The sequence below is a fragment of the Neolamprologus multifasciatus genome, chromosome 7 (genome assembly GCF_963576455.1).
Source record: "Neolamprologus multifasciatus chromosome 7, fNeoMul1.2, whole genome shotgun sequence".
NCBI classification, from domain to species: domain Eukaryota; kingdom Metazoa; phylum Chordata; class Actinopteri; order Cichliformes; family Cichlidae; genus Neolamprologus; species Neolamprologus multifasciatus.
Window position 1 is genome coordinate 18,851,307 of NC_140445.1, and position 25,236 is coordinate 18,876,542.

Here is a 25,236-nt window from a genome sequence, read left to right on the forward strand (position 1 = left end):
TGACCTCGTTCACTTGCTATGGGCCTAGGGCTGGGCGATATGACCCAAAATTCATATCTAGATATTTTTTGGCTGGATGGCAATATACGACATATATCTCGATATTTTTTTTTAAGCCATAAGGTAAGAACGAAAAGAGAGTTCTTAGTCAAAGCTGTGTCCCAGATGTCACACAGGCACTTTTATTAACATACAGCGTAGATGTACATGAAGAAATTACTGAAAAATAAATTATCAGCATTTATTAAATAATAATGCTCCATAAATAAAAGAAAACAATGTTGTTTTTGTGCATAACAAAAAGCTCACAATTGTGCTGTCAAAATGTAAACTAAAAGACGCTGAGCATAATAACAAAGACAGATTTCACAGCTGCTCTGTTCCAACTTCTACTGTGTGACTGACAGCCTGGAGTTTGAAATCTGCTTTGTAACCGTGTCTCTTAACAAGTGCCATTTATGGTGCTTATACATAGTAGGGTAATATTACGTTGAAGCACAGTACGTATCACTCCGCGAGGCTCCGGACTACGGTAGCCGTAATGCTCCGACAATCCATCAAGCGGTGCAGTAGCTTACCAAAGTCATACTAAAACATTTCTTGACAGATTGCTGAGCGCTGTGTTCCACATAAAAATGGTTCGCGGTCAGTAAGCACAACCAGAATTCATACATAAGGCGCGCTGTCGTTTTTGGAGAAAATGAAAGGATTTTAGGCCATGCATGTCGTTAGCGCGGTTAGCTCACTAACACGTTGACGCCGTCCAACCCCACGCACGGGGTGATCCGCGGTAACTCGTTAACGGAGATTTGCCGTGTCCATCTTGTCGTTGCCTGCAGGTGAAGCGATGGGGGAGGAGGGGGAGTTGTGTTCAGTGAAGGAGAGGCGAGGCCGAGTAACGTAGCATAAAGACAAAAGTGAACGAAAGAGAGGCAAACTTGCGGCTCCACAAGTATAATTATAACGTAACATAAACTGTATCGATATAAACGATACTGTCACATCTCGTATGAAAATATCGATATCGATATTTTTTAAAAACTCGATATATCGCCCAGCCCTGTATGGGCCTCATTTTTAATATTACAAAGGCAAAACTGCAAAAATTGTCCTAACAAACCAAACAAATTATGGGTTTAACTGTTAATCTTTAACACTGCTGAAACAGAAACACAGCATTTTCTGCTGATAATTTAGTAGACCAGCTCTGACTATGAGTTTTATGAAGTTATTTCAGTAACATTATATTTTCTGTAATTCTGGCATGGCAGGTAGCTCCCAAACTCACTTAAAACTGCGGGGGTTTTTTCTCTGGTATTGTTTTTTCTTCCCATGAAATCAAGTTTTACAAACACAAGCTTCTCCGTTGGCTTTTCTTTACAGAGAAGGGTATTTTCTGATGGGCTTGTTAACCTTTTTCCACCAGTGTTTTCAACCAACAGAGCTTCACTTTGATTCAAACCGTAGAAAAGTTCAAGGTGAATATCACATTTTTTAACTTTTGGAAACCAGGAGCACCTACAAAAGCTTTCATATTTCACATTTTGTTTCAGATTTTGAAAAGTTCCCTCCAGAGCCACTAAAGACATTCATGGTACTTTTCATTCCAAGGAAATTTCACTGCCTGCACAAAATCTGTTGACTGCCCTTTCAGTTTTATTATCATTAAAGCTCCTGTTCAGGTACCACGGTTACTTTTTGCATCAGTGTCTAAACTTGTTTTCTTTCCAGGTGAGTGCATTCTCAGCACCAACTTGGCATTCAGGAATGAGGAGGAAGAGGAGGCCAGAGGTAACCTGACAGTCTTCATTATAGCTTGTGTCCTGCTGGTGCTGGTTCTGGTCACCGTCGTCATCCTCATCAGACATTCCCGCTTGAAAAACGTGCGCTCAGACATCCCTCCCCGCGGCTATGAAAAGCTGGGCTCCGGTGGGGGATACGGAGGCGGCTACAGCTCTGCTTCTTCTTACAGCGGCAGAGCCGGCTCCTCTGGCGGCCGATTTCAGGAGTCCCAGCTGGTCGACCTCAGTGAACGTCGCTCAGGGAATAAGGATGATGACAATGATGACGACGATGATGAAGATGAGGACATTGTTTACATGGGCCAGGATGGCACAGTGTACAGGAAGTTCCGATACGGACAGCTGGGAGAAGACAACGAGGACGAGTTGGAGTACGACGATGAAAGCTACACGTTCCGGTGAACGTGATGTTTTCCATCTCATAAGATTTCTTTTGCAATTCTTTTCTTCTTTGTTTCTTCCCCAGTCCTGTTTGTCTCCCCCTTGCCCCTAGGGACAGAGTCATTTATCCTTTACTGAATGAGCCTGACCAAATGAAACATGATATGCTGTTCATAATGAGCTCTGTTTTTATAACTGCATTCACACAATGAAATGTGTTGCATTTAAAAACAGTAAAAGGGATTTAACATTCCCAAACTTCCTTTTTAAAAAGAAAAATAAAATTAACAAAATTAAGCTTTATTCGCCACACCCGGTTTGTAGCACGATGATTTCTGCGTATGTTTAACATTTCATCGTGGCAGTTTACTTGTTGTGATGGTTTCATTGATCATATTACCATGTATAATTGTGTTGGATTGGGGTTTAAAATTTGATTAATCGCCCTGTTTATGTTTGTTTTTCTCTTTTACCCATGTGCTTATTGTTGTTGATATTTAATTTGAGTATGTGTTATCCTGGTTATTCTGTTCAAATAAAGTTTTGCAAACAAATCCATTAGGAAAAAAGAGCAACTCGTGACTTCACCAGGTTGAAAGTGGCTGATTTGTAATTTGGCAGCAAATTCCAGCCAACAAAGAAATGATAAAATACATTCAGACTTGAATCGATTTATTTTTATTGAATTACTAGCCAGTGATCAACAATTTCTTTGCATCCCCTCAGTACACCATTATAGACTGTGCAAGAGGACCATCGGTTATCTAATGAGGGGGACATGCACTGATGCACAGATACGCACACACGCATGCGTGTGGACACACACACAGATAAAGATGTGCTTATCAAAGATCCCATCGCTACTCTCACCCGAGATTCTTCCTGGTCGTCAAGCAGAAACTGAGGATGAGTTTCGACGTGTATAGACAGAAAGACACATGCATGCGTGCGCACAGACACGCACACACACTTGCAGAACACGACTAAAAAGTCATGCTGTCACATAGCACTGACAGCTTCATATAATAATTAAGTTATTAATTCTTAGTCTTAGATTAACTCTATAAAGGTAAAATATCTAGTTTTATGGTTAATTTTCCAGAAAGAGGTTTGGATTGGTCAAAAGCCGGTTGGTCATCTTCCATGGCACAAGGCACCCTGTGCTTTTACTGCGTACACAGAAGTAGTCTCTTCATCAGAAATACTGAGACTGAGTAACCAGTAAAGGGTGATATTATTGCTTCACTGCTTCTCATGCACACAACTACAACACTATAGACTCTACAAATGGATTTGCGCAGTGCGCTGTCTAGTGTGTAATTGAAGTCCCTACCCTAAAGTGAGCGATGGCACTAGTCTGCTGATGCTCCCAAAACAAAAATCACACTTAAGACTACATGTATATCAGGACTGCAGGTGTAAGGTACAGCAGGTGCTACAGCAGCCGTTAAAGATCTTATCGTGATCAGGTGCTATTGTAAGTTGTATTCTCTTATTAAACTCCAGTGTGTAATTGACAAAACACTGACAGACGCACACACAGTAGCTACACAATTTTCCAGATTCACCCATTCAATACAACAGTGACTTCTGAGCATCGAGGTGACCCATCTATTCAGGATGTTTGGATTTACGAGCCGCTGGCACCAGCTGCGTCTGGTCTGCTGGGAAGATGAAAGTACAAAGCAGAGACATTAGAGATGGGTGTGTTTATGTAGCAGTGACAGACTGCTGACACAAGGACGTTTGTCTTCTATGTGTGAACTTAAACATCTTCGAGAGCTTACTCTGTTCTGCTTGCTGCAGTTGGCTCGGATCCCTGCAGAAAACTGTTCACTCTTGATCGCGCCGGGGGAAGGCGGAGATTGAAAGGTTGTTAAAGCAGAATTTACTGTTGTAATACACGAGCATGCGCTGAATTTGCAGGTGCATGCAACTTACGCTTCAGAGCACAGTTAGTCAGCTGGTGATTAGTGTGGGAATTCTACTGCTTCTTTTCTACATTTATTATCAGTGCAATAGATCACTGTGCTATAAGGACTGGCTCATTTATTTTGCTGTAATGATAAATGAGATGAAAGCGATGCATTTAGCCTCTTTAGCAAATTCTTTCTCTCTCTTGTAATTGCAACTATAGCCAAATCCAATTGGGCCCTGATCCAGCAGAAGAATCCCTGTGATCTAAAAGTGAGTTGCCTGATAAGAGAGCGCTTCAACTGCAGATGGAAAAAAGGAGAGAGAGAGAAGAAAAAAAGCAGAATAAGTAATGCGAGCAGGAGGGTCGATGCTTACCTCGAGTTCTCTGCCGCTTCCTTCAGCTGCTTGTCGAGTCTAGAGGTTAGAGTTTAAATGACAAGATGAAAATAGACTTATTTAAAAGACCATCCGGGCTCAGAGGAGGTGGAGGCAGTGTTGTGTTTAAAGGTTTAAAGGGACTCACCTAATGATGCACTCTGGGATCTGGATGCAGTCCATCGGGATGAGTTCCTGCAGCTCGTCCAGACTGTTTACATACTTTATCTTACTGCTGAACTTGGTGCTGAGGCATCACAAGCATGTGCACAAAAAATGACCATTTTTACATAGGCACACACACACACAATTAAAGATCTACATAACAGAAACACGATAAAAGCAATAAATGTGCATTACTCCGTTACACTATATTAAAAGGTCTGGAGTCACATTAGCAGCTAATTGTCTCAGTGTAATAATTTTAAGCAGCCTTAATTGTTTTAATACGTGTCAAGATCCAGCAGCAATCTTTAGAACAAGACAGTGGACCAACCACCAGACCACAACAAATACTGATAGCATGAGAGCTAAAAGCGAAGTATTCTTTACCTGATGAATGGCTTGGTAATGGCTAGAATGGTCCTGATAAACCATGATGGATGGAGAATAATGAAGGATTTCAAGTTCTTCCTGAGCCTGAGGACAACATCACATGCCAAAGTATTATGTAAATGTTGGTGCATCAGTTTTCACTTTCATTCTGCAAAGCTGCAAATGTTCTTAGTCATTCAGTGCTTCTCTCACAAAACCAATGTAGTATCGCATATTAGTGATACCACTGAACAGGACAGACCTTCTGTCAATCATCTGATAGCACTTCTTTAGCCAACCAAGTCCAGGCATTCTTCTGTGGGGTGTGGCTCCATTTAGGTATACAATCATGTAGTCCTCTGCCACCATCAGCTCCAGTGTGCTGATCACATAACTGGAAAAATGCACACATGAATACACACAAATTAATTTTCTGAAGCTTCACCCTTCCTGTAAGTACTGCTTACATAACCCTGACCCATATTCTGGCTTTAAACCAAGGGTTCATACCATTTTCTTTTTCTGGAATACCATATAGGATTATATAAAAGAGTAAAATGTTGTATTTGGACCCATTGCTGATTTCTACACTCCCTAAAGAACAGTGCTTTTAGCTAAGCACCAGCATGCCAACTTGCACACATGTTTAAACAGCAGCTCAAGACGTATTTGTATAGGCTTGTTTTTGACTAAGAGATAATATTACTGTGTTAATATTTGAACTGACTGCTATTGTGAAGCACTTTGCGATCCTTATTTAGAAACGTGCTATAGCATATAAATACATTTTATGTACAAATCTTACTGTAAGACAAAAATTCTCTTTCTGTCTATCCTCAAACCCCGCCCACACCATCAGGAGTGGAGCAACCAAGCTTGGCATACAGGTACATCTTAGGCCCCTAAACCACCAACCAAAAACCCATTTGTAGCATTTATGCATCTATAGCATTAGCAGCATTATCTTAATTTAATGTAATTGACATTTGTTTTTGGTCTATATCTTTTGACTTATTTGAACTACCTTACTAAGTCCTGGTGTAAATAGAGGACATCCTGGGCTTTCCATTGATATCTCATGTGTTTGGGTGGCCTCTTGTAGCTCCAAAGAGGCAGGAAATCACAAGTTTAATTGGAAGATTATTTTTCCTATTCTCAGGGGGATATAAGTCATTTTGTTGCCTACCAACCACCTAACAACAGGCTAAAATCACAGGCCCAAACAATACCGTAGCATGTACTAGTAATATTTAACATGTTCACCATGTTGTAGTTTAGCCTACTTGCCATTTAGCTCTAAATACTAAATGCGGGCTGTGTAGACTGTATAAAAAGGATGGGTATACTGAGTGTGTTTTGAGCCATGTTGGTTTTTGAAGCTTTAAGTTGGATGAGAGTGAGAAGCGCTAAGCTTTCAGCTAATGCTAACAAACTTCATTAGTTGCTAGCCTTTACAGACTAAACGAACAGCACAGTTTTTTGAGGGACTATATACCCCAAGCAATATTAGCCATCGGGCTTTCTCAAGAGGTTAATTTCAATTACTGGAAATAAAGTGCATGTTGGGATACACGCCTCAAATTTTAAGTCTACACAAAGACCAAACAACTGAGTTCTGAAATGCTATGAGAAGCAAAACTGTGTTTTGTACCTGGCATTAAACGTGTTTGTTACATCCCTGAAGTTAGCATGGTGGGGTCTATAGGGCTGATTTGGTTTTGCAGCCTGCCTCAAGTGGCCACTGCAGAAACTACCATTTTTACATATACTGATGCATTAATAATTAATAATGCAAAAATATACTGATGCATTAATTACAGTTAATCTCAAGGAAGTGCAAAGTTGTGACAGCGAACGCCTTGAACAATCTCTTCTTACGTCTTTTGTACAAGCTGGTAACAATGACTGGTGTCATTGTTGCTTCGTGGTTTATGCCCCTAACAGTTTAAAAATTTTAACACTCTAAATAAATGCAGATCAGTGAATCCCAAAGTGTAAGCTGGGGTCACCTGGTGTGCTGCTGCGAAGGTCTTGCAGATGAGACACAATAATAACAGAAATTCAAATTGAGATTACTCAAAAGTATGTTAAGTTGCATATTTAGCTATAGGTTTTATTTTAGGCTAGCTTGTGATATTACTCATTACTCTGACTCTATACTGAAGTTTCTTTTTCTCTTGTATTATGGTGGACGTCATGAGTTTTTTGGTTTTTCAGGGGGTCTCAGCACTCTTGACTTTGGGAATGGCTGACTTAGACAAACAGAACTGTAACTACATTAATGTGAAACAGCATCATGCCTTGCAGAAACTCACCTGGGCTAAACTGTAATTCAATCAAAAACTTCAAAATATCAAAAGCAAGCGGAGTTTGAAAGTTTTAGCATTATGTGTTAAAATGGTGAAATACAGGAGCAACTTTTATTTGAAAGCTCAATGCAAAAAATATGAGGAAATAGGACACAAGTCTTACCCTCAATTTGAAAAACCCAACTAACAGCATTTTAAACATTTCTCCCCTCTGAAGTCAGCAATGAGAAATTGGCAAAAATGTTGCTTCCTCTTTCCTTCTTTGCATCAATCTCACAAGCTCGATCAGACTTCTACTTTTCCGAAAATCCAATTCTCTAATTCAAACCATAAGAAACTGTTATCGCTTTCTCGTTTTTTTCCGCAGTCCCTCCACCACCTCCTCTCTGTCTTCGCAGTCAGCAGGGAACTTTGTCGCCTCCTTTGAAAATAACTTGACAATCTCCTCAGCTAGTTTCCTCAATAACTCATCTAACTTCACTGGCTCTCCTCTCCTCCTGATCAAATGTCATTCCCCAGCTTGCTTACAGACCAGCACTGCTGATCCACTCTATTTCCTTTTTTTTTTTTTTTTTTTTTTTTTTTTTCTTTTTCCCTGTCCCGTTTGGCTCTTTTGCCATCAGAATTATTGTCTAAAGGCGAAGAAAGATGCCCAACGGATTTTCTTTACCAAATTGACCATCCCAGCTTTGCCGTAATGGTCCATTTGATTCACCTTTTATTCTTTATTTTATTTTCACTTGCTGAATACGGGACAGACTTGACTGGGGGAAAGAAAAGGGAGAAAGAAAGAGGGAAAGAAAAACAGTTGAGAAGAGGGACGGGGGAGAAGGGCAAAAAACAAAAACCAACAGAATAAGCAGAAAAAAAAAAAAAAAATACATATATCGATCACCTGGATCACCTGTTGAGAAAGAAAAAAGAAAACAAGCAGAAGAAAACGAGAGTAATACAATAAACCACATCACAATGATATATGGGAATATGACAGTAAATACTAAATATTAAACATTATTGTGCAGCACGTAAGATCGACAGCACAGTGTGCATTGAGGTAGGAGCCAAAAAGGGTGTAGTTTGTGTGTGTGAGCACCCGTGTGTACACCTGTGAGCATGGACGCGCTTGTTTTCTTAAAAGGTTCCCTCATGTAATGATCTGCAAGAGGGTGTGGGGGGCCACTGCCCCGTCCTCCAGGGCATGAAGCAGGTATGGAGGAGATCAAAACTCCAGACATCCAGAGGCCCCCAGAACACAAGAGACCAAGGAAGACCAACAGAGGGGCAGCCGTGCCACCGTCCCAGAAAGAGCTGAGGAGAGTCCCAGATGAGGGGTCACCCAGCAGCCACGGAGCAGAAGCCAGGGGGGGCTGCAGTGACGTGCCCGTGAGCTCCGCCGGCAGCCAGCTGTGCCTGAGTGACCGAGCCCCAGGCCGAGAGGCCGGGGGCACCCCACCTCCGAAGTGGCCCAAGCGAGCCCCAGGCTCCAGGCCCCGATAAGCAGCCGCCAAGGAGTGAGCCGGTGTGTACCCGGACGCCCACCCCCGGACACAAAGAACCACCAACGCACCGATGTCTGAGGGAGTCCGCCCCCGGCAGGGGAAGTGGTGGGGGGAGATAGGCCTCCAAACCTTGGAGGGCCTGAGCTGTCCTCAGAGAGGTGGCATCTGATACCCAACCTGACATATAGACACAGACATACAGGCACACACAGATACAAACATCCATTCCCACCCTCATGCTCTCATATGCACTTACTCCACACTCAACCAACGTGGAGACAGACATAAAGAGACGCTGTACACACAATCACACTCCCCAAGCGTACTCTACGAACCGGGTCTAGGTACCCTTGCCCCTGGAGGGGGGAACTGCACCCAGACCCAGGTTGTGTTACCCTTTTCCCTGCGGTGGGGAGAAGCAGACCGCCCCGACTCCGCAGCAGCAGGGAGGCCCCACATTCCGGATCCCAGTCGGACGGCCAACTCCTCCTCCTAGCCCCCCTGCTCCAGCAGAAAGCAGAGAACGAGGGTGAGAGAAGACTCCTAACCTCCCTCCACCCGCTCATTGTAGTGTTGATGTATGTGTGTTCTAAGGTGCATTTAAAACCCAGGAGGGCATGGAGCTACCTGCCAGAGAGCAGCAGGTAAGCGCATAGTCCCTCCTGCTAGCGCTCAATGTCTACGTGTATTTAAAATTGAGAGGTGGGCAACGACGCCGGGGGTGAGGTGTACACCCTGATGGTAATTCGGATTCCGTGTAGCGTGCCCACCCCCAAGATCCTATATGTATGTGTAATGAGAGTGTGAGTAATGTGAATGTCTAAGTTGCGGGATAAAATTGAGGCAGAGGCAGCCAGAAGGGGACAGAGAGGGGGGTTACCTCCTCTGCACCCTGGTGACACACCCCTACTCCAAGGCCCTGCATGTGTGGGTGGTTGTGGTGGAGCGGGAAGAGGGAGGCAGCTGGAGATGGGGAGGGGAGGAAGGGAGGGGCAAGTGACCCCTCCCTGGGGCCAGCTCCCCCGCTGACCCCAGTAGGCACCCCCATACTCCGCGACCCACCAGGGAAGGGGGGCCCAGGCCCATCCGAACCGGGGCCCAGTGCAGTGGCGCCGCCCGGCCCCACAGAGCCCGGGGCAGTCCACCCAACCCCACAACAGAGAAAACTGCACCCACCCCATCATCCACTCATCTTCCAGACTACATAAGACAATAGACGCCCAGGCTGAGATCTTCCTCCACCTCTCCTGTATCTCCCCCTCTTGCAGAGAGAGTTCCTGAGAGAGGAAAGCTCCTGCAAGATGTGACAACCCCCCCCCCCCCCCCCCCCCCCACCAGTTGAAGAGCCCCCCCGGCGGCACCCCGCGTCAGTGGCGGGCCCCCATATACCCACCGGCCCACAACCCCGGCAACACACCAACCAGGACCCAGGCCCCCGAGGCCCGGCCAGGGCCCCAGGCCAGAGCCGGAGCGCCCCCAGAACCTCACGCCCGTCCCGGACCCACCCAGGGGCAGCCAGGCTACCAGGTCAGTAACCCCCGTCCGTCAGCACAGACCCTCCCCTAGCCCCGCTGCACGTAGCCACGAGGAAGCCGTCACCTAAGAGCCAACAGAGCCCCTAATTGGCCATGACCGCTACCCCGAGTTGAGCCCCCCAAGGAAGATACTCCCGGGGAACCCCCCGACGCCCTAAGCCCGACCCTACCCCCACACCAATCACAACAGTGAAGGCGAGACCAAAATATGACCCCCCACCCCCACTAGGTGATGGAGCTGATCAGAGGAGCCCAGAGCGATTGATCTGATGTGGTGGCAGAGGCTGTATCAAGACTAATGTAATCTAATAGATAATTTCTATATTGGTTAGAATTAAGATTGTTTTTATTTTTCCAGTTCATGAGGACTGTTTTCTTGGCTATGCATAGGGCAGTGAAAACCATATGGGCTATATTCTTTTCTGAAGTGACATTATCTAAGCTGCCCAACAAACACACTAAGGGGGAAGTTGGAATGTTACATTTCAGACACTTTGATAAGTGTCTGAAATGAGGGCGCTGTCACTTGGTGTTCGCTCGCTCGCTCTGTGGTATAGTATCGCTTCCTGTTCCTGCTCAAACACAGTGGTGTTTCTGAGTAGCTTATTTGCTTAGCAGTTTAATTAACAACTTTTAAATACATTCTTTTTTCACAGTATAATCTTCACGTGCTTCATCCGAAGCACACTTTCTGTGTACTCACTACCTAATTTATAGTATTCACTCACTGTCTCTGTACTGTTTCGCTAGCTTAGCTCGTAGCCGACCCGTTAGCACCATGGCTACTTCACCTGTCCCTTCTGCACTTTCTTGCTCATTGTGTCAGATGTTTAGTTACACCTCGGCCTCCTTTAGCAGTAATGATATCTGTAACAAATGTAGCATATTTGCAGCTCTGGAGGCCAGGATTACTGAATTGGAGACTCGGCTTTGCACCCTGCTCTCACCCTTAGTTAGCCAGGCCCCTGTAGCTGGCGCAGCCGAAGATAGCGTAGGCCCCGCTAGCTGTTCCCCGGCAGACCCCAAGCAGCTGGGGAAAGGCTGGGTAACGGTGAGAAGGAAGCGTAGTCCTAAACAGAAGCCCCAGGTACACCACCAACCCGTTCATGTGTCTAACCGTTTTTCCCCACTCGGTGACACACCCGCCGGGGGTCAAACTCTGGTAATTGGTGACTCTGTTCTCAGACATGTGAAGCTAGAGACACCGGCAACCATAGTCAATTGTCTTCCAGGGGCCAGAGCAGGCGACATTGAAGGAAATTTAAAACTGCTGGCTAAGGGTAAACGTAAATTCAATAAAATCATAATTCACGTCGGCAGTAATGACACCCGGTTACGCCAATCGGAGGTCACTAAAATCAATATTGAATCGGTGTGTAACTTTGCCAAAACAATGTCGGACTCTGTAGTTTTCTCTGGTCCCCTCCCCAATCAGACCAGGAGTGACATGTTTAGCCGCATGTTCTCCTTAAATTGCTGGCTGTCTGAGTGGTGTCCCAGAAACGATGTGGGCTTCATAGATAATTGGCAAACCTTCTGGAGGAAACCTGGTCTTGTTAGGAGAGATGGCATCCATCCCACTTTGGATGGAGCAGCTCTCATTTCTAGAAATATCGACAAATTTATTAAACCCCTCAAAACATGACTATCCAGAGTTGGGACCAGGAAGCAGAGTTGCAGTCTTACACGCCTCTCTGCAGCTTCTCTCCTCCTGCTACCCCCCCAAAAACCCATCTCCATAGAGACTGTGTCTGCTTCCAAAAAGACAAAAAACAAACTAAAAACCAGCAACAAACAACTTAAACAATCACAAAGAAAGAACAATACAGTATCCACATCTGAACCAAAGAGTAAAACAGTGAAATGTGGATTATTAAATATTAGGTCTCTCTCCTCCAAGTCTCTGTTAGTACATGACTTAATAATTGATCAACAAATTGATTTACTCTGCCTTACAGAAACCTGGTTGCAGCAGGATGATTATGTTAGTTTAAATGAATCAACACCCCCGAGTCATTCTAACTACCAGAAATCTCGAAGCACAGGTCGAGGGGGTGGTGTGGCAGCCATTTTTCACACCAGTCTATTAATTAATGAAAGACCAAGACAGACTTTTAATTCATTTGAAAGCCTGATGCTTAGCATTGTCCACCCCAGCTGTGAAACTCAGAAACCAGTCTTACTTGTTATCATCTATCGTCCACCTGGGCCTTACACAGAGTTTCTGTCTGATTTCTCAGACTTTATATCTAATTTAGTTCTGAGCTCAGATAAAATAATTATTGTGGGTGATTTTAACATCCATGTAGATGCTAAAAATGACAGCCTCAACATGGCATTTAATCTGTTGTTAGACTCAATTGGTTTCTCTCAAAATGTAAAAGAACCCACCCACCACTTTAATCACACTCTAGATCTTGTTTTAACATATGGCATAGAAACTGAACATTTAACAGTGTTTCCTGAAAACCCTCTCCTGTCTGATCATTTCTTGATAACATTTACATTTACAATAATTGATTACGCAGCAGTGGAGAGTGGACTTTATCAAAGTAGATGTCTTTCTGAAAGCGCTGTAACTAAGTTTAAGAATATAATCCAGCCACTGTTATCATCGTCAATGCCCTGTACCAACACAGAGCAGAGCAGCTATCTGAACGCTACCCCAACAGAGGTCGATTATCTTGTTAATAATTTCACCTCCTCACTACGTACGACTCTGGATACTGTAGCTCCAGTGAAAACTAAGGTCTCTAATCAGAAGTACCTGACCCCGTGGTATAATTCTCAAACACGTACCCTAAAGCAGATGACTCGTAATCTGGAGAGGAAATGGCGTGTCACAAATTTAGAGGATCATCATTTAGCCTGGAGAAATAGTTTGTTGCTTTATAAGAAAGCCCTCCGCAAAGCCAGAACAGCTTACTACTCATCACTGATTGAAGAAAATAAGAACAACCCCAGGTTTCTCTTCAGCACTGTAGCCAGGCTGACAAAAAGTCAGAGCTCTGTTGAGCCAACCATCCCTTTAACGTTAACTAGTGATGACTTCATGAACTTCTTCACAAATAAAATTTTTATCATTAGAGAAAAAATTACCAATAATCATCCCACAGATGTAATATTATCTACAGCTACTCTTAGTTCCATTGATGTTAAGTTAGACTCTTTTTTTCCAATCGATCTTTCTGAGTTAACTTCAATAATTACTTCCTCCAAACCATCAACGTGTCTTTTAGACCCCATTCCTACAAAACTGCTCAAAGAAGTCCTGCCATTGATTAATTCTTCGATCTTATATATGATCAACCTATCTCTAATAATCGGCTATGTACCACAGGCCTTCAAGGTGGCTGCAGTTAAACCTTTACTCAAAAAGCCATCTCTAGACCCAGCAGTCTTAGCTAATTATAGGCCAATCTCCAACCTTCCTTTCATATCAAAAATCCTTGAAAGAGTAGTTGTCAAACAGCTAACAGATCATCTGCAGAGGAATGGTTTATTTGAAGAGTTTCAGTCAGGTTTCAGAGTTCATCACAGCACAGAAACAGCTTTATTGAAGGTTACAAATGATCTTCTTATGGCCTCTGACAGTGGACTCATCTCTGTGCTTGTCCTTCTTGACCTTAGTGCAGCATTCGATACTGTTGACCATAATATTCTATTAGAGCGATTAGAACATGCTGTAGGTATTACAGGTATTGCACTGCAGTGGTTTGTATCATATCTATCTAATAGACTCCAATTTGTGCATGTAAATGGAGAGTCCTCTTCACACACTGAGGTTAATTATGGAGTTCCACAGGGTTCGGTGCTAGGACCAATTCTGTTTACATTATACATGCTTCCCCTAGGCAGCATCATTAGAAGACATAGCATACATTTTCACTGCTATGCAGATGACACCCAGCTCTATCTGTCCATGAAGCCAGATAACACACACCAATTAGTTAAACTGCAGGAATGTCTTAAAGACATAAAGACTTGGATGGCCACTAACTTTCTGCTTCTTAACTCAGATAAAACTGAGGTCATTGTACTCGGCGCTGAAAAGCTTAGAAATATGGTATCTAACCAGATTCTTACTCTGGATGGCATTACCTTGGCCTCCAGTAACACTGTGAGGAACCTTGGAGTCATTTTTGACCAGGATATGTCCTTCAACGCACATATTAAACAAATATGTAAGACTGCGTTCTTCCATTTGCGCAACATCTCTAAAATTAGAAATATCCTGTCTCAGAGTGACGCTGAAAAACTAGTTCATGCATTTATTACTTCCAGGCTAGACTACTGCAATTCATTATTATCAGGATGTCCAAAAAACTCACTGAAAAGCCTTCAGTTAATCCAAAATGCTGTAGCAAGAGTACTGACAGGGACTAGAAGGAGAGAGCATATTTCTCCTGTTTTGGCTTCCCTTCATTGGCTTCCTGTTAAATCCAGAATTGAATTCAAAATCCTGCTCCTCACATACAAGGTCTTAAATAATCAGGCCCCATCTTATCTTAATGACCTTGTAGTACCATATCACTCTATTAGAGCACTTCGCTCCCGCTCTGCAGGCCTACTTGTTGTTCCTAGAGTATTTAAAAGTAGAATGGGAGGGAGAGCCTTCAGTTTTCAGGCCCCTCTTCTGTGGAACCAGCTTCCAGTTTGGATTCAGGAGACAGACACTATCTCTACTTTTAAGATTAGGCTTAAAACCTTCCTTTTTGCTAAAGCATATAGTTAGGGCTGGACCAGGTGACCCTGAATCCTCCCTTAGTTATGCTGCAATAGATGTAGGCTGCCGGGGGATTCCCATGATGCATTGAGTTTTTCCTTTCCAGTCACCTTTCTCACTCACTATGTATTAACAGACCTCTCTGTATTGAATCGTATCTGTTATTAATCTCTGTCTCTCTTCCACAGCATGTCTTTATCCTGTCTTCCTTCTCTCACCCCAACCGGTCGCAGCAGATGGCCGCCCCTCCCTGAGCCTGGTTCTGCCGGAGGTTTCTTCCTGTTAAAAGGGAGTTTTTCCTTTCCACTGTTGCCAAAGTGCTTGCTCATAGGGGGTCATATGATTGTTGGGCTTTTCTCTGTATCTATGAAGCGCCTTGAGGCGACATTTGTTGTGATTTGGCGCTATATAAATAAAATTGAATTGAATTGAATTGAATAAGTCTTCACATATCTCGCGCCAAAACTTCTGAACTGGTGGACAGAACCAAAGAGCGTGGATATAATTGTCCGGTGAATTGGTTTGGCAGTGTGAGCAGTTGTTGGTAGATGCAAAGCCCATCTTGAACATCCGATGACCTGTATAGTGCACTCTATGTAGTATTTTGTATTGAATTAATTGAAGACTGGGATTTCTGATTAGATGAAAGGTTTTTAAGCAAATCTGAGACCAGAAGTTTTGGTCTAAGTTAACTGATAAATCCGCTTCCCATTTTGCAATAGGAAGTGATATTGATTCATCTGTTTTAGAAAGCATTCTGTATATTTTGGATAGTAATTTGGGGGTTTTAAGAGTAAAAAATTGAACCACACTTGGTGGTGTTTGTAGTTCAACTTGACCCAGTTTAAATTTCTTTTTTATTATGGATTTAATTTGTTGATATTCTAAAAATCTTTTCTTGTTGATCCCATATTGTGTAACTAGTCTGTCAAATGAAATAAATTCTGTTCCTTCTAGTATATGTTCTACATATTTGATTCCTTTACCATTCCAATCTGAAAAGTTTATCATATTATTGTTTTGTAATATGTCAGGGTTGTTCCAGATAGGTGTACGTTTGCATGGGATTAATGAAGACTGTCAACTTCAGAAACTCCCACCATGCTGTCAGAGAAGAGCTGATGTTGATGCTTTTGAAGCATTCATGTCGTTGGATGTTTGAGCTGATAAATGGTAGATCTGAAATCTCTAGATTATTGCAAAGTGCTTGTTCTACATCTAGCCAAGGTTCATCTAAGAGGGTATGTTTTAGCCATCCTGAGATAAACTGAAGCCTGTTGGCTAAGAAGTAGTGCTGAAAGTTAGGTAGTTCTAATCCTCCTTTATCCTTGGTCTTTTGTAGTGTTTTTAAGCTTATACGTGGGGGCTTATTTTTCCAAAGGAATTTGGACATATATGAATCTAGAGATCTGAACCAATCTTGCGGCGGTTTAGTTGGGATCATTGAGAATAAATAATTTATTTTTGGTAATACCATCATTTTTATAGCAGCAACCCTTCCCATAAGTGATATGGGTAGACATTTCCATCTAGCCAGATCACCTTCTACTTTCTTTAAAAGTGGGGTATGGTTTAATTTAGTTAGATCTGCAAGCTTGGGAGAAATATTAATACCTAAATATTTTATATTTCCCGATTGCAGTGGAGTAGAAGAGGAATTATGGAAGCAACAATTAATAGGAAGGACTGTAGATTTTGACCAGTTAATTGAGTAATCTGATATTCTTGCAAAAGAGTTTATCAATTCAATCACCCCAGAGATATTGGTTTGTGAATTTTGGAGAAAGAGTAACACATCATCAGCATAAAGGCTGATTTTATGTTCTACGTTCTTGCATTTTATGCCCTTAATTGCTGAATTCTGTCTAATTGCTGCTGCTAGTGGTTCGATAAAAATTGCAAACAGTGAAGGGGAGAGTGGGCATCCCTGCCTGGTGCCCCTCAGGAGACATAAGCTGGAGGATGTCTGGTCATTTGTTCTGACACAAGCTGTTGGGGAATTATATAATATTTTTAACCAGTTGATGAAAGAAGATCCAAAACCAAATTTGTGTAAAGTTGCAAATAGAAATTTCCAGTTAACTCTGTCAAACGCTTTTTCTGCATCTAAGGAAAATATTGTAGTTTCAAGGTTTTTACTGTATGAGTAGTCTATCAAATTAAGTAATCTACGTGTATTTGTTGATGAGTGCCTACCTTTTATGAAACCAGTTTGGTCAGGATGAATTAAGAGGGGGGTTATTTTCTCTAGTCTCTTCGAGAGAGCTTTGCAGATTATTTTGAGGTCTACATTAATAAGGGATATTGGACGATAGCTTGAGGGATATACAGGGTCTTTGCCTGGTTTTAGCAGGAGATTAATGTTTGCAGAATTCATATTTGATGGAAGTCTGCCCTTTTCTTTGATTTCTAACAACGTTCTGTAAAAAACTGGTGCTAGAATCGTCCAGAATTCTTTGTAGAATTCTGCAGGAAAGCCGTCTGGACCTGGAGCCTTATTATTGGACATATTTATCAGGGCTTCCTGGAGTTCACCTGATGTCAGTGGCGAATCCAGTGCCATTGCTTGAGAGTCTAATAATTTTGGGAGAGTTATGTTGTCTAAAAATTGATCAATTTCCTTTTTAGATGGGTTTATTTGTGGTGAATACAACGTTTTATAGAAATCCCTGAAAATGTTGTTTATTTGTTTCGGTTCACATATTGTGTTCCCAGATGAATCTTGAACAGCACATATAGTTGTTTTTTCTTTATTTATTTTTAACTGGTTTGCTAGAAATTGACCGGATTTGTTACTATCTTCATAATTTTGTAAGCGTAGTCTTTGTACTAAGAATTTTGTTTTTCTATCAATTATCTCATTTAATTCTAGTTTTGTTTTGCGTATTTTGTTCAATGTTTCCTGATCTTGGTGGGACGCGTAGGCTTCTTCTAGTGATTTGATGTTTTTTTCTAATTCCTGAATATTTTTGTTTTCTTTTTTCTTTTTATGTGATGAGAAAGAAATTATTTTACCTCTCATCACAGCTTTCCCTGCTTCCCATAAAACAGAAGCTGATGTTCCGGGAGTGTCATTAAAGTCTAAATATGAAGTCCACTCTTTTTTAAAATATTTAATAAAGTCTTCATCTTTAAGCAGTGATGTATTAAATCTCCAGTTTTTACTTGGCATAGTATTATTCTTGTGCATTAGTGTTAAAGATACAGGAGCATGATCGCTGACAACTATAGGGTGAATCTCAGTGTCTGAAACGTCACTCAGCAGTGAGCTGCTGACCAAAAAATAATCTAGACGAGAGTAGGAGTGATAAACATGTGAAAAAAAAGTATATTCCTTACTGGTGGGGTGAAGGGAGCACCATGCATCGCAAAGACCAAAGTCGCTCATATACTGTTTGATTATATTTGTGGACTGCCAATTACGCTGAGTTCCTGCTGTATTGAGCCTATCCATTTCTTCATTCAGTCCAAGGTTGAGGTCGCCTCCAAGCACAAGTGTGCCATCTAAGTGTTCAGAGAGTGCACTGAAAAAACCGTGAAAGAATGAGGGATCATCAACATTTGGACCATATACACTTACAATACATAGCTTTTTATCAAGTATAGATAGTTTAATGATTAAGAATCTGCCCTCTGGATCTATAACTGTATCGAGTACTGTGAAATTAATTTTTTTATGGATTAAAATTGCTACTCCCCTTTGTCTAGAATTATAACAGGCTGAGAACACATTAGGAAACTCAGGTGTTTTAAGTTCATTCGAACCTCTAAGAGGTCTGTGGGTCTCTTGTAAAAGGACAACATCTGCCTGTAGTTTTTTGAGTTGGTTAAATATTTTTAACCTCTTTTCTCTGGAGCCAGCTCCATTTACATTCCATGTAACGAATCTTAGTGCACCCATAGATGTCTGTGCATAACTAGGGGTGTACTCTGTGTGTGTCGCTTAGACAGGTGGAGAGAATATATCACTTGTTCATAAATAAGGAGAGGGAGAGAGAGAAAAAATGTGTGGCGAGATGCTCCCCGAGTCTGACTATGTGTTTGCATATTTACTAATATGAGTATGCTTGGCTTAAGTGTGTGTATCCTGTAGGTCTGTGTGCGCTGTCTGACTGATGTAAATGTGCTGCCGTTGAGCGCATGACTGTGCGTGATCGTGCAGTGAGTAAGTGTCGAAATAAATGATGTTGTTTGTGGATGAGTGTGGAAGCAGGTGATCGAAGCAGTGAAAGAAAAAAAAGAAAGAAACCAAGGACGAGGGTGAGCAGCATAAAAACAAGAGGGGGAAAAGAGAGGGAAAAAAAAAAAAAAAAAAAAAAAAAAAACGAGAAGAGAGAAAAGAAAACGTAAACATTCCAATTAAATCACTGACGGAGAGTGACGGTGTTAATACTGCTATGAAATCACACTTAAGATGCGATTTGATACCGGTAAGTTAAACAAATGTTAATCCAAGTTAGTGTGAGTGGATAGGGAAAGGGTGTAGCGGATTCTTATCTGGTCTGAAGTTAATACAGCCACGGAGTGATGTTGGGGTCGCGGTGGAGCTGTCCGTCCACGTACAGCCGGTCCACAGCGATGACAGCGCTGTGGACCGCTGTGGACATCCACTCTATTTCCTGAATATTCTGATCATCTCCCACTGACATCAAACTGAATACCGTTCAACACCCAGCTACAGTTACTCCTCCTCGCGCAGATTCAGACCTCAAGCCATCTGGCATCAGAAACTGCAGACAGTACGGTTTACCTCCTTTCAGTTCTTTCCAGAACTCTCGGATATGCCAGCTCACTCAATATCTTCCACAGAACAGCCTGTGGGATCCCTAGCACACTGTCCAAGCATGAGGCGCCACTGTGCCAGCACAACAGTGGATATATCGACACGGGAGGTCCTAGCAAACAAGCTAGACTCACACTGAATTTTAATCACTTCATTTAGAAAGTTGTGTTTGTGCAGGAGTGTCATGGCTGATTGAAACAGCAACAACGTCCTTAATTTGATAATTACATCCACACACACATTGCTTTTGTCATATGCATTTCGATGCTGCATTGCCATGAACCAATTTTGACTGGAATACAACAAACACAGCTGTGTGTTTCCCACAGGCTGGCATGACACTTTGACTACTGTGGGTTGGACGTTACATGTTACAGCTGTTCAAGTGCCCGTCAATCACAAGAAGCCTTCAAATTAACTCTCAGTTCATCATCCAAGTAATACAAGAGTTTAATGATCCTGTTCCATTGTGATGCATTTAATCTTTTGCAATTTTTTAGACTTTAAATACATCATCCATTTTTGTGGACCGCCGTCTTGAAGCCTTGAGGTCAGTAATAGGTTGTTATCCTACTGTTTTTTGGAGACCGGCTTGTGACAGAGAAGCTGAAGGCTCTGCACACTCATACATTCCTATTGATTTCTCGATAAGACAGTAGACCGTCCCTAAGTACTTTATTGCACATTTTACTGTAAAATGAATAGTACAGTTAACATCCTTCTATAATAAAGAAGACTCCAAACTAGCAATTCAACCATATTACATTAGAACTGAGGTCATAAATGAATGATCACATGAGAAGAAGGTCAATTTTCTAATAGCTTTCTGTTCAATTGGACTTCTTGTTGCAATCAGAGTGCCTCCCTCTGCTGACTAGAAAAGGCGCAGGTCTATGCTTGTAACATAACACTAAAATCTACAAGAACTTGTTTACAAAATGTGTACTGTAAATGTTGCCACTGATGCCTGTAGTGAGTGCTGAGTCAGACTATCCAAACGTATTTACACATGCAGTGTTAGACTGTAAGGAAGAATCCGTGATTTCGACTCTTTATCCTGTTTCTGAATGCCAACTGCACAAATTAGTACATATTAGTACTTTAATATGGACAAGGCTGTGTGATTGTGTGACTTTTTGTATAGCCACAATGAGTTACATACTTGTGGTTTTTACACATTTTATAGTTGTTTGAGAAATACTGGATAATTTGGCATTGATATCCGACGCATATGTTTACTTTGTGTGCAAAATGAATCTAATGTGAGCAACAGTTCATTCACACTAGAACAAAAAAAGGACAGCAACCTCGTTGCGACTCGGAAAATTCAGTGGTTGCCCAGTGATTACATTGAATTTTTTTCTGCAAGTAGAGACGACCAATGCCTTTAATCTCAGGGCGAGATTAAATTGCAAGGCAATTGCACAGGTCACCTGGTAGGAGGCAACCTGTCTTCAAAAAAATGCTCTGACTTGGAATGACTGCAATCACTCTCGGGGAGATAGACCAAGGTTTGCAAATAGTTTTTTATCTGGTTGCCAACTAGTTTTATTCTGATTATATTCTTGTATAAAAGGAAGGTTTGCCAATCACCTGTCATTTTGCAGTTAAATCACCTCCCTGCAGCAATTTGTGAAGGAATTTATGAACTTTTGCATCAAATTGATGAGGTTTCAGCAGGACTCAGGAAGACGTTTTACGTCTCATCCAAGAGGCTTCTTCAGTTCTAATGAAGTTTTAAGGTTCATGTAATTCCCAACTTGACCCTGTTTACTTGATAGCAAACTGACTCCCTCTTATTGCTGTTTTATTGCCATCTTGATACATCACTTTGAAGATGGCAAGTGACTACAAGTGGCTGGAGAGTTCAAATGCAATTGCACCATAAGATCACTGCAAACATTCGCTTTAATTTTAAGTGTCAAACCACTTTTTCCTGAGTGTGACTGTAGCGTTACCTGACCTTCAGATATTAAAATTATCATTGCAAGTATGTTAATATGTTGATATTAGCATCAATCTAAAACCCCACTTAAGGTGAAAAATACATTAAACAGATTTTTTTAATTGCAGTCTTTCGCTCATGTTATTGCCAGTGCCAGCTGGCTGACTCCAAAAGCAAGTTAAAATCCTCTCTCTCTGAACGTAAAACTAACTTGCACCACAAATAAAAACAATCCTGGCTTGATTGATTAGTGCCTTTGGAAACATTTTTAATAAAAGTAACTGAAAAAATACGGCTTGTTTTGTAGGTAAAAAGTAAACAAGCTCCAGTGTCAGGGAATTGGTAAACTGCTACTTAGTACTAATTAAAAGAAATCAGTATCTTTGGGATGCGCACATACAATCAATAGATCCAGTTTGCTAATCAAGCATAAAAGCAAACTTACACCCAAATACGGTAATGTGATAGCAAAGACCTAAATGTTTAAATGAATAACAAACCAATGAGTAATGTCATAGTGGCTATGCCCATTGTTAATATACAGTCTACACTGAAAAAAAGGGATTGGCCAGCTCTTGGATTTACATAAGCATCTTGCGTGTATTTAACACAATTGCCTCATGCTTTAAAGTTAAGTGTAACTATATAGTGTAGAAACTACATGATATGCAGAGAGGGTAGATTAAATTGTTCATATCATGTTCAAGTGAAGTAAGTCAATAATATAGCAATGTTAAATCCCGCGACACTGCACGGGATTTCAGTCTCGCACTCTTTGGATCGTGGTTTCAGGAAGGCATCCATCTCAGTCAAGTCGAGCAGCCACCTCTACTTTTTTTGGTATACCAAAAAAAGTAAATTGGGTGGTTGTTACATTAAAAAAGTCTACCTTGTAATTTGAACACAATAATTTCATGTTTCTATGAACGTAATTAAATCATGTAGGATTTGCATAGAATTCAAAAACTTAATTTGTTCCTGTTGAGATGAAATGATACAATCTAGTAAGAGTGGTTAGTTGCTGAACTCATGAAATTCACAAGATCGCACAAGATTTCAAACTGCAGGAAAATCAGTGGAGTTATAAGAGGCAGAGAACTACACACACACCACGTGCATGCTATTGCTATTTATTGTGGATTAACCTTTCAAGGACAAAAACAAAAAAATTCTGCATCAAATACAGGAAATCATAGCTTTCCTGTGTTTCCTAGATTGTTGGCATGGTGGTTAGTGCTGTTGCTTCACAGTAAGAAGGTCCTGGGTTCAAATCCACATTCTGGCTAGTTTGCAGTGGCTTCTCTCTGGGTATTCTGGTTTCCTCCCACAGTTAAAAGTCATGCAGTTATTAGAGTTAGGGTTAACTGGTGATTCTAAATTACCTGTGAATGTAAGTGCACGTGGTTGTTTGCTTCTATGTGAAAGACTGGTGAGCTGTCCAGGGTGTACCCTGCCTCGTAACCTATCACTTCAGGGTTATTTCCCAGCTCTCCTGCAACCCGGAGGATGGTAGTCATTGTAAATCCATTCAATTTTTATGGTAACCAGGATCTAGACTTTGTTGAACATTATGTAATATGAAGACAACATGTAGTATTTAAGTGACCAAGTAGTATTGGGGTAAAAGTTATTGAATAGTGTTGAAATAAAATGACAAAATTGTGAAGGATTAAAATATTCCAAGAGCTCAACTTACTTCATCTGAACATGTTTCAATCGCATTTTAGGAACACAAAATTCACAGGTTTATTGAATATGAAAAAGTTGTGTTGATTTAACTCAGTTGTTTAAGTTTCTGCCAAAGCAAAACATTTGTGTGCAACAAATGTCCACTATTGAATCAAGTAAATCCAACATGGCCTTTTTTTCAGTGTATAGTGCTGCTTTATACATCTTTGTGACATCAAGGATGATTCCTGGTTTATTCAACTTTCAAAGTTTTACCCATAAACTAATATGTTTATATTTTTATAAACATATTATATTATATTTTTATATTATAAAAAATATAATATATATATAAAAAAATATAATATAAAGATATATATATATATATATCTCAGCTGGATAGCGTAGTGGTTAAACTACACGCCTTTGGAGCAAAGGATCGCAACTTCGATTCCTGCCTGGGGCGTCTGTATCCAGTAAGGTTCCTTTAGAAAGTTGTGTTTGTGCAGGAGTGTCATGGCTGATTGAAACAGCAACAACGTCCTTAATTTGATAATTACATCCACACACACATTGCTTTTGTCATATGCGTCGCCCGGATCAACAAGGTCCGCGTCAGGTGTTGAGGAACCAGGGCACCCTGACGAGAAGTGGGCTACTGGAACAAGAAGGCATCGGTGGGCAAGAGACGAAAACAGGGCGTTGTTGGAATGCTACTACGCAAGTAACCCCGGCGGAAGGGGCTACATGAATAGAATGAGGGACCTATGGATTCTTCGATACCCAACATCCACAATGACGGCGAAACAACTAGTAGCTCAGTGTTCCAACATTCGAAAGAAGGGACTGCTCTCACAGCTAGAGATTGACGAGGTACAACATAAATGCTACGGCAAGGAGGAGTCAGGATGCCAGGTTAGGGGGAAGATATCATCACCCCCACCCGAGATTGGGTACATAGCCACAAGTGCGACAGGAGAAGGATCGTTGAGTGCGAGAGGAACTGACCTGAAAGATAGGATCATGGCCAAGCTTGAAACCTGGATCCCCCGTAGCTGGTTACCAAGATTACGTGAAGTACCCTCAGAAGGTCTGCTAGATGACGTTAATGCAGCACTACGGACGATACCTACAGCCACGATTACCGACACTAACAAGCTGATCTACAATACGGCAGCAGTGATCAGTGAGATGCTTGGCTACAAGTTGAACAGCCACAAGGGGCAGTACCCTCCATGGAGAAGGAGGCTAGAGGGCAAGATCAAAGTAGCACAGAGGGAGGTTAGCCAACTAACGGAGTTGCAGAAAGGTGCGACAAAGAAGGTGCATAAGAAATACAGCAAGCTGTCCATACCTGAGGCCTTGGAAACTGCCAAGCAAAGACTCACAGCCTTGGCCAGCCGCTTGAGGAGGTACACCAGAGAGATAGAAGGCAGGAGAATAAACCAGCTGTTCTCCACAGAACCAGCAAAGGTGTACTCTCAGTGGCAAGGGAACAATAATAAGAGAACAGCACCACCAAGGCTGCAGACGGAGCAATACTGGAAGAGCATATGGGAGAAGGACGCAACCCATAACGGCAATGCTCAGTGACTAGTGGATCTGAGGGCAGACCATCATCTGAGGGCAGTAACCATCACGGTGGCAGATATCCAAGAAAGGGTCTCCAGTATGAAGAGTTGGACAGCACCAGGGCCCGACATGGTTCACGCCTACTGGCTGAAGAAGCTGACTGCACTCCACGAGCGTCTGGCAGCACAAA

General features: G+C 41.9%; 2 protein-coding genes across 4 annotated transcripts in view; one reads left to right on the plus strand and one right to left on the minus strand.

Moving 5' to 3' along the window:
• pcsk5a (proprotein convertase subtilisin/kexin type 5a) overlaps nucleotides 1-2,737 on the plus strand; it is a 41,723-nt gene extending 38,986 nt beyond the window's left edge. For both annotated transcript variants that reach the window (XM_085168337.1, XM_085168338.1), the window contains exon 37: nucleotides 1,732-2,737. In XM_085168337.1, coding sequence (XP_085024463.1) covers nucleotides 1,732-2,204 — 473 coding nt within the window. In that variant the 3' untranslated portion in view covers nucleotides 2,205-2,737. The remainder of the gene's footprint in view (nucleotides 1-1,731) is intronic.
• The window catches only part of prune2 (prune homolog 2 with BCH domain), a 43,366-nt gene continuing 20,584 nt past the window's right edge, over nucleotides 2,455-25,236 (minus strand). The window contains exons 6-11 of one of the 2 annotated variants that reach the window (XM_085168359.1): nucleotides 5,272-5,403; nucleotides 5,028-5,114; nucleotides 4,624-4,722; nucleotides 4,476-4,514; nucleotides 3,971-4,021; nucleotides 2,455-3,844 (exon numbers count right to left, since the gene is read on the minus strand). In XM_085168359.1, coding sequence (XP_085024485.1) covers nucleotides 3,814-3,844; nucleotides 3,971-4,021; nucleotides 4,476-4,514; nucleotides 4,624-4,722; nucleotides 5,028-5,114; nucleotides 5,272-5,403 — 439 coding nt within the window. In that variant the 3' untranslated portion in view covers nucleotides 2,455-3,813. Of the gene's footprint in view, nucleotides 3,848-3,970; nucleotides 4,022-4,475; nucleotides 4,515-4,623; nucleotides 4,723-5,027; nucleotides 5,115-5,271; nucleotides 5,404-25,236 lie in introns of both variants that reach the window. The other variant, XM_085168358.1, reaches the window with a different exon arrangement.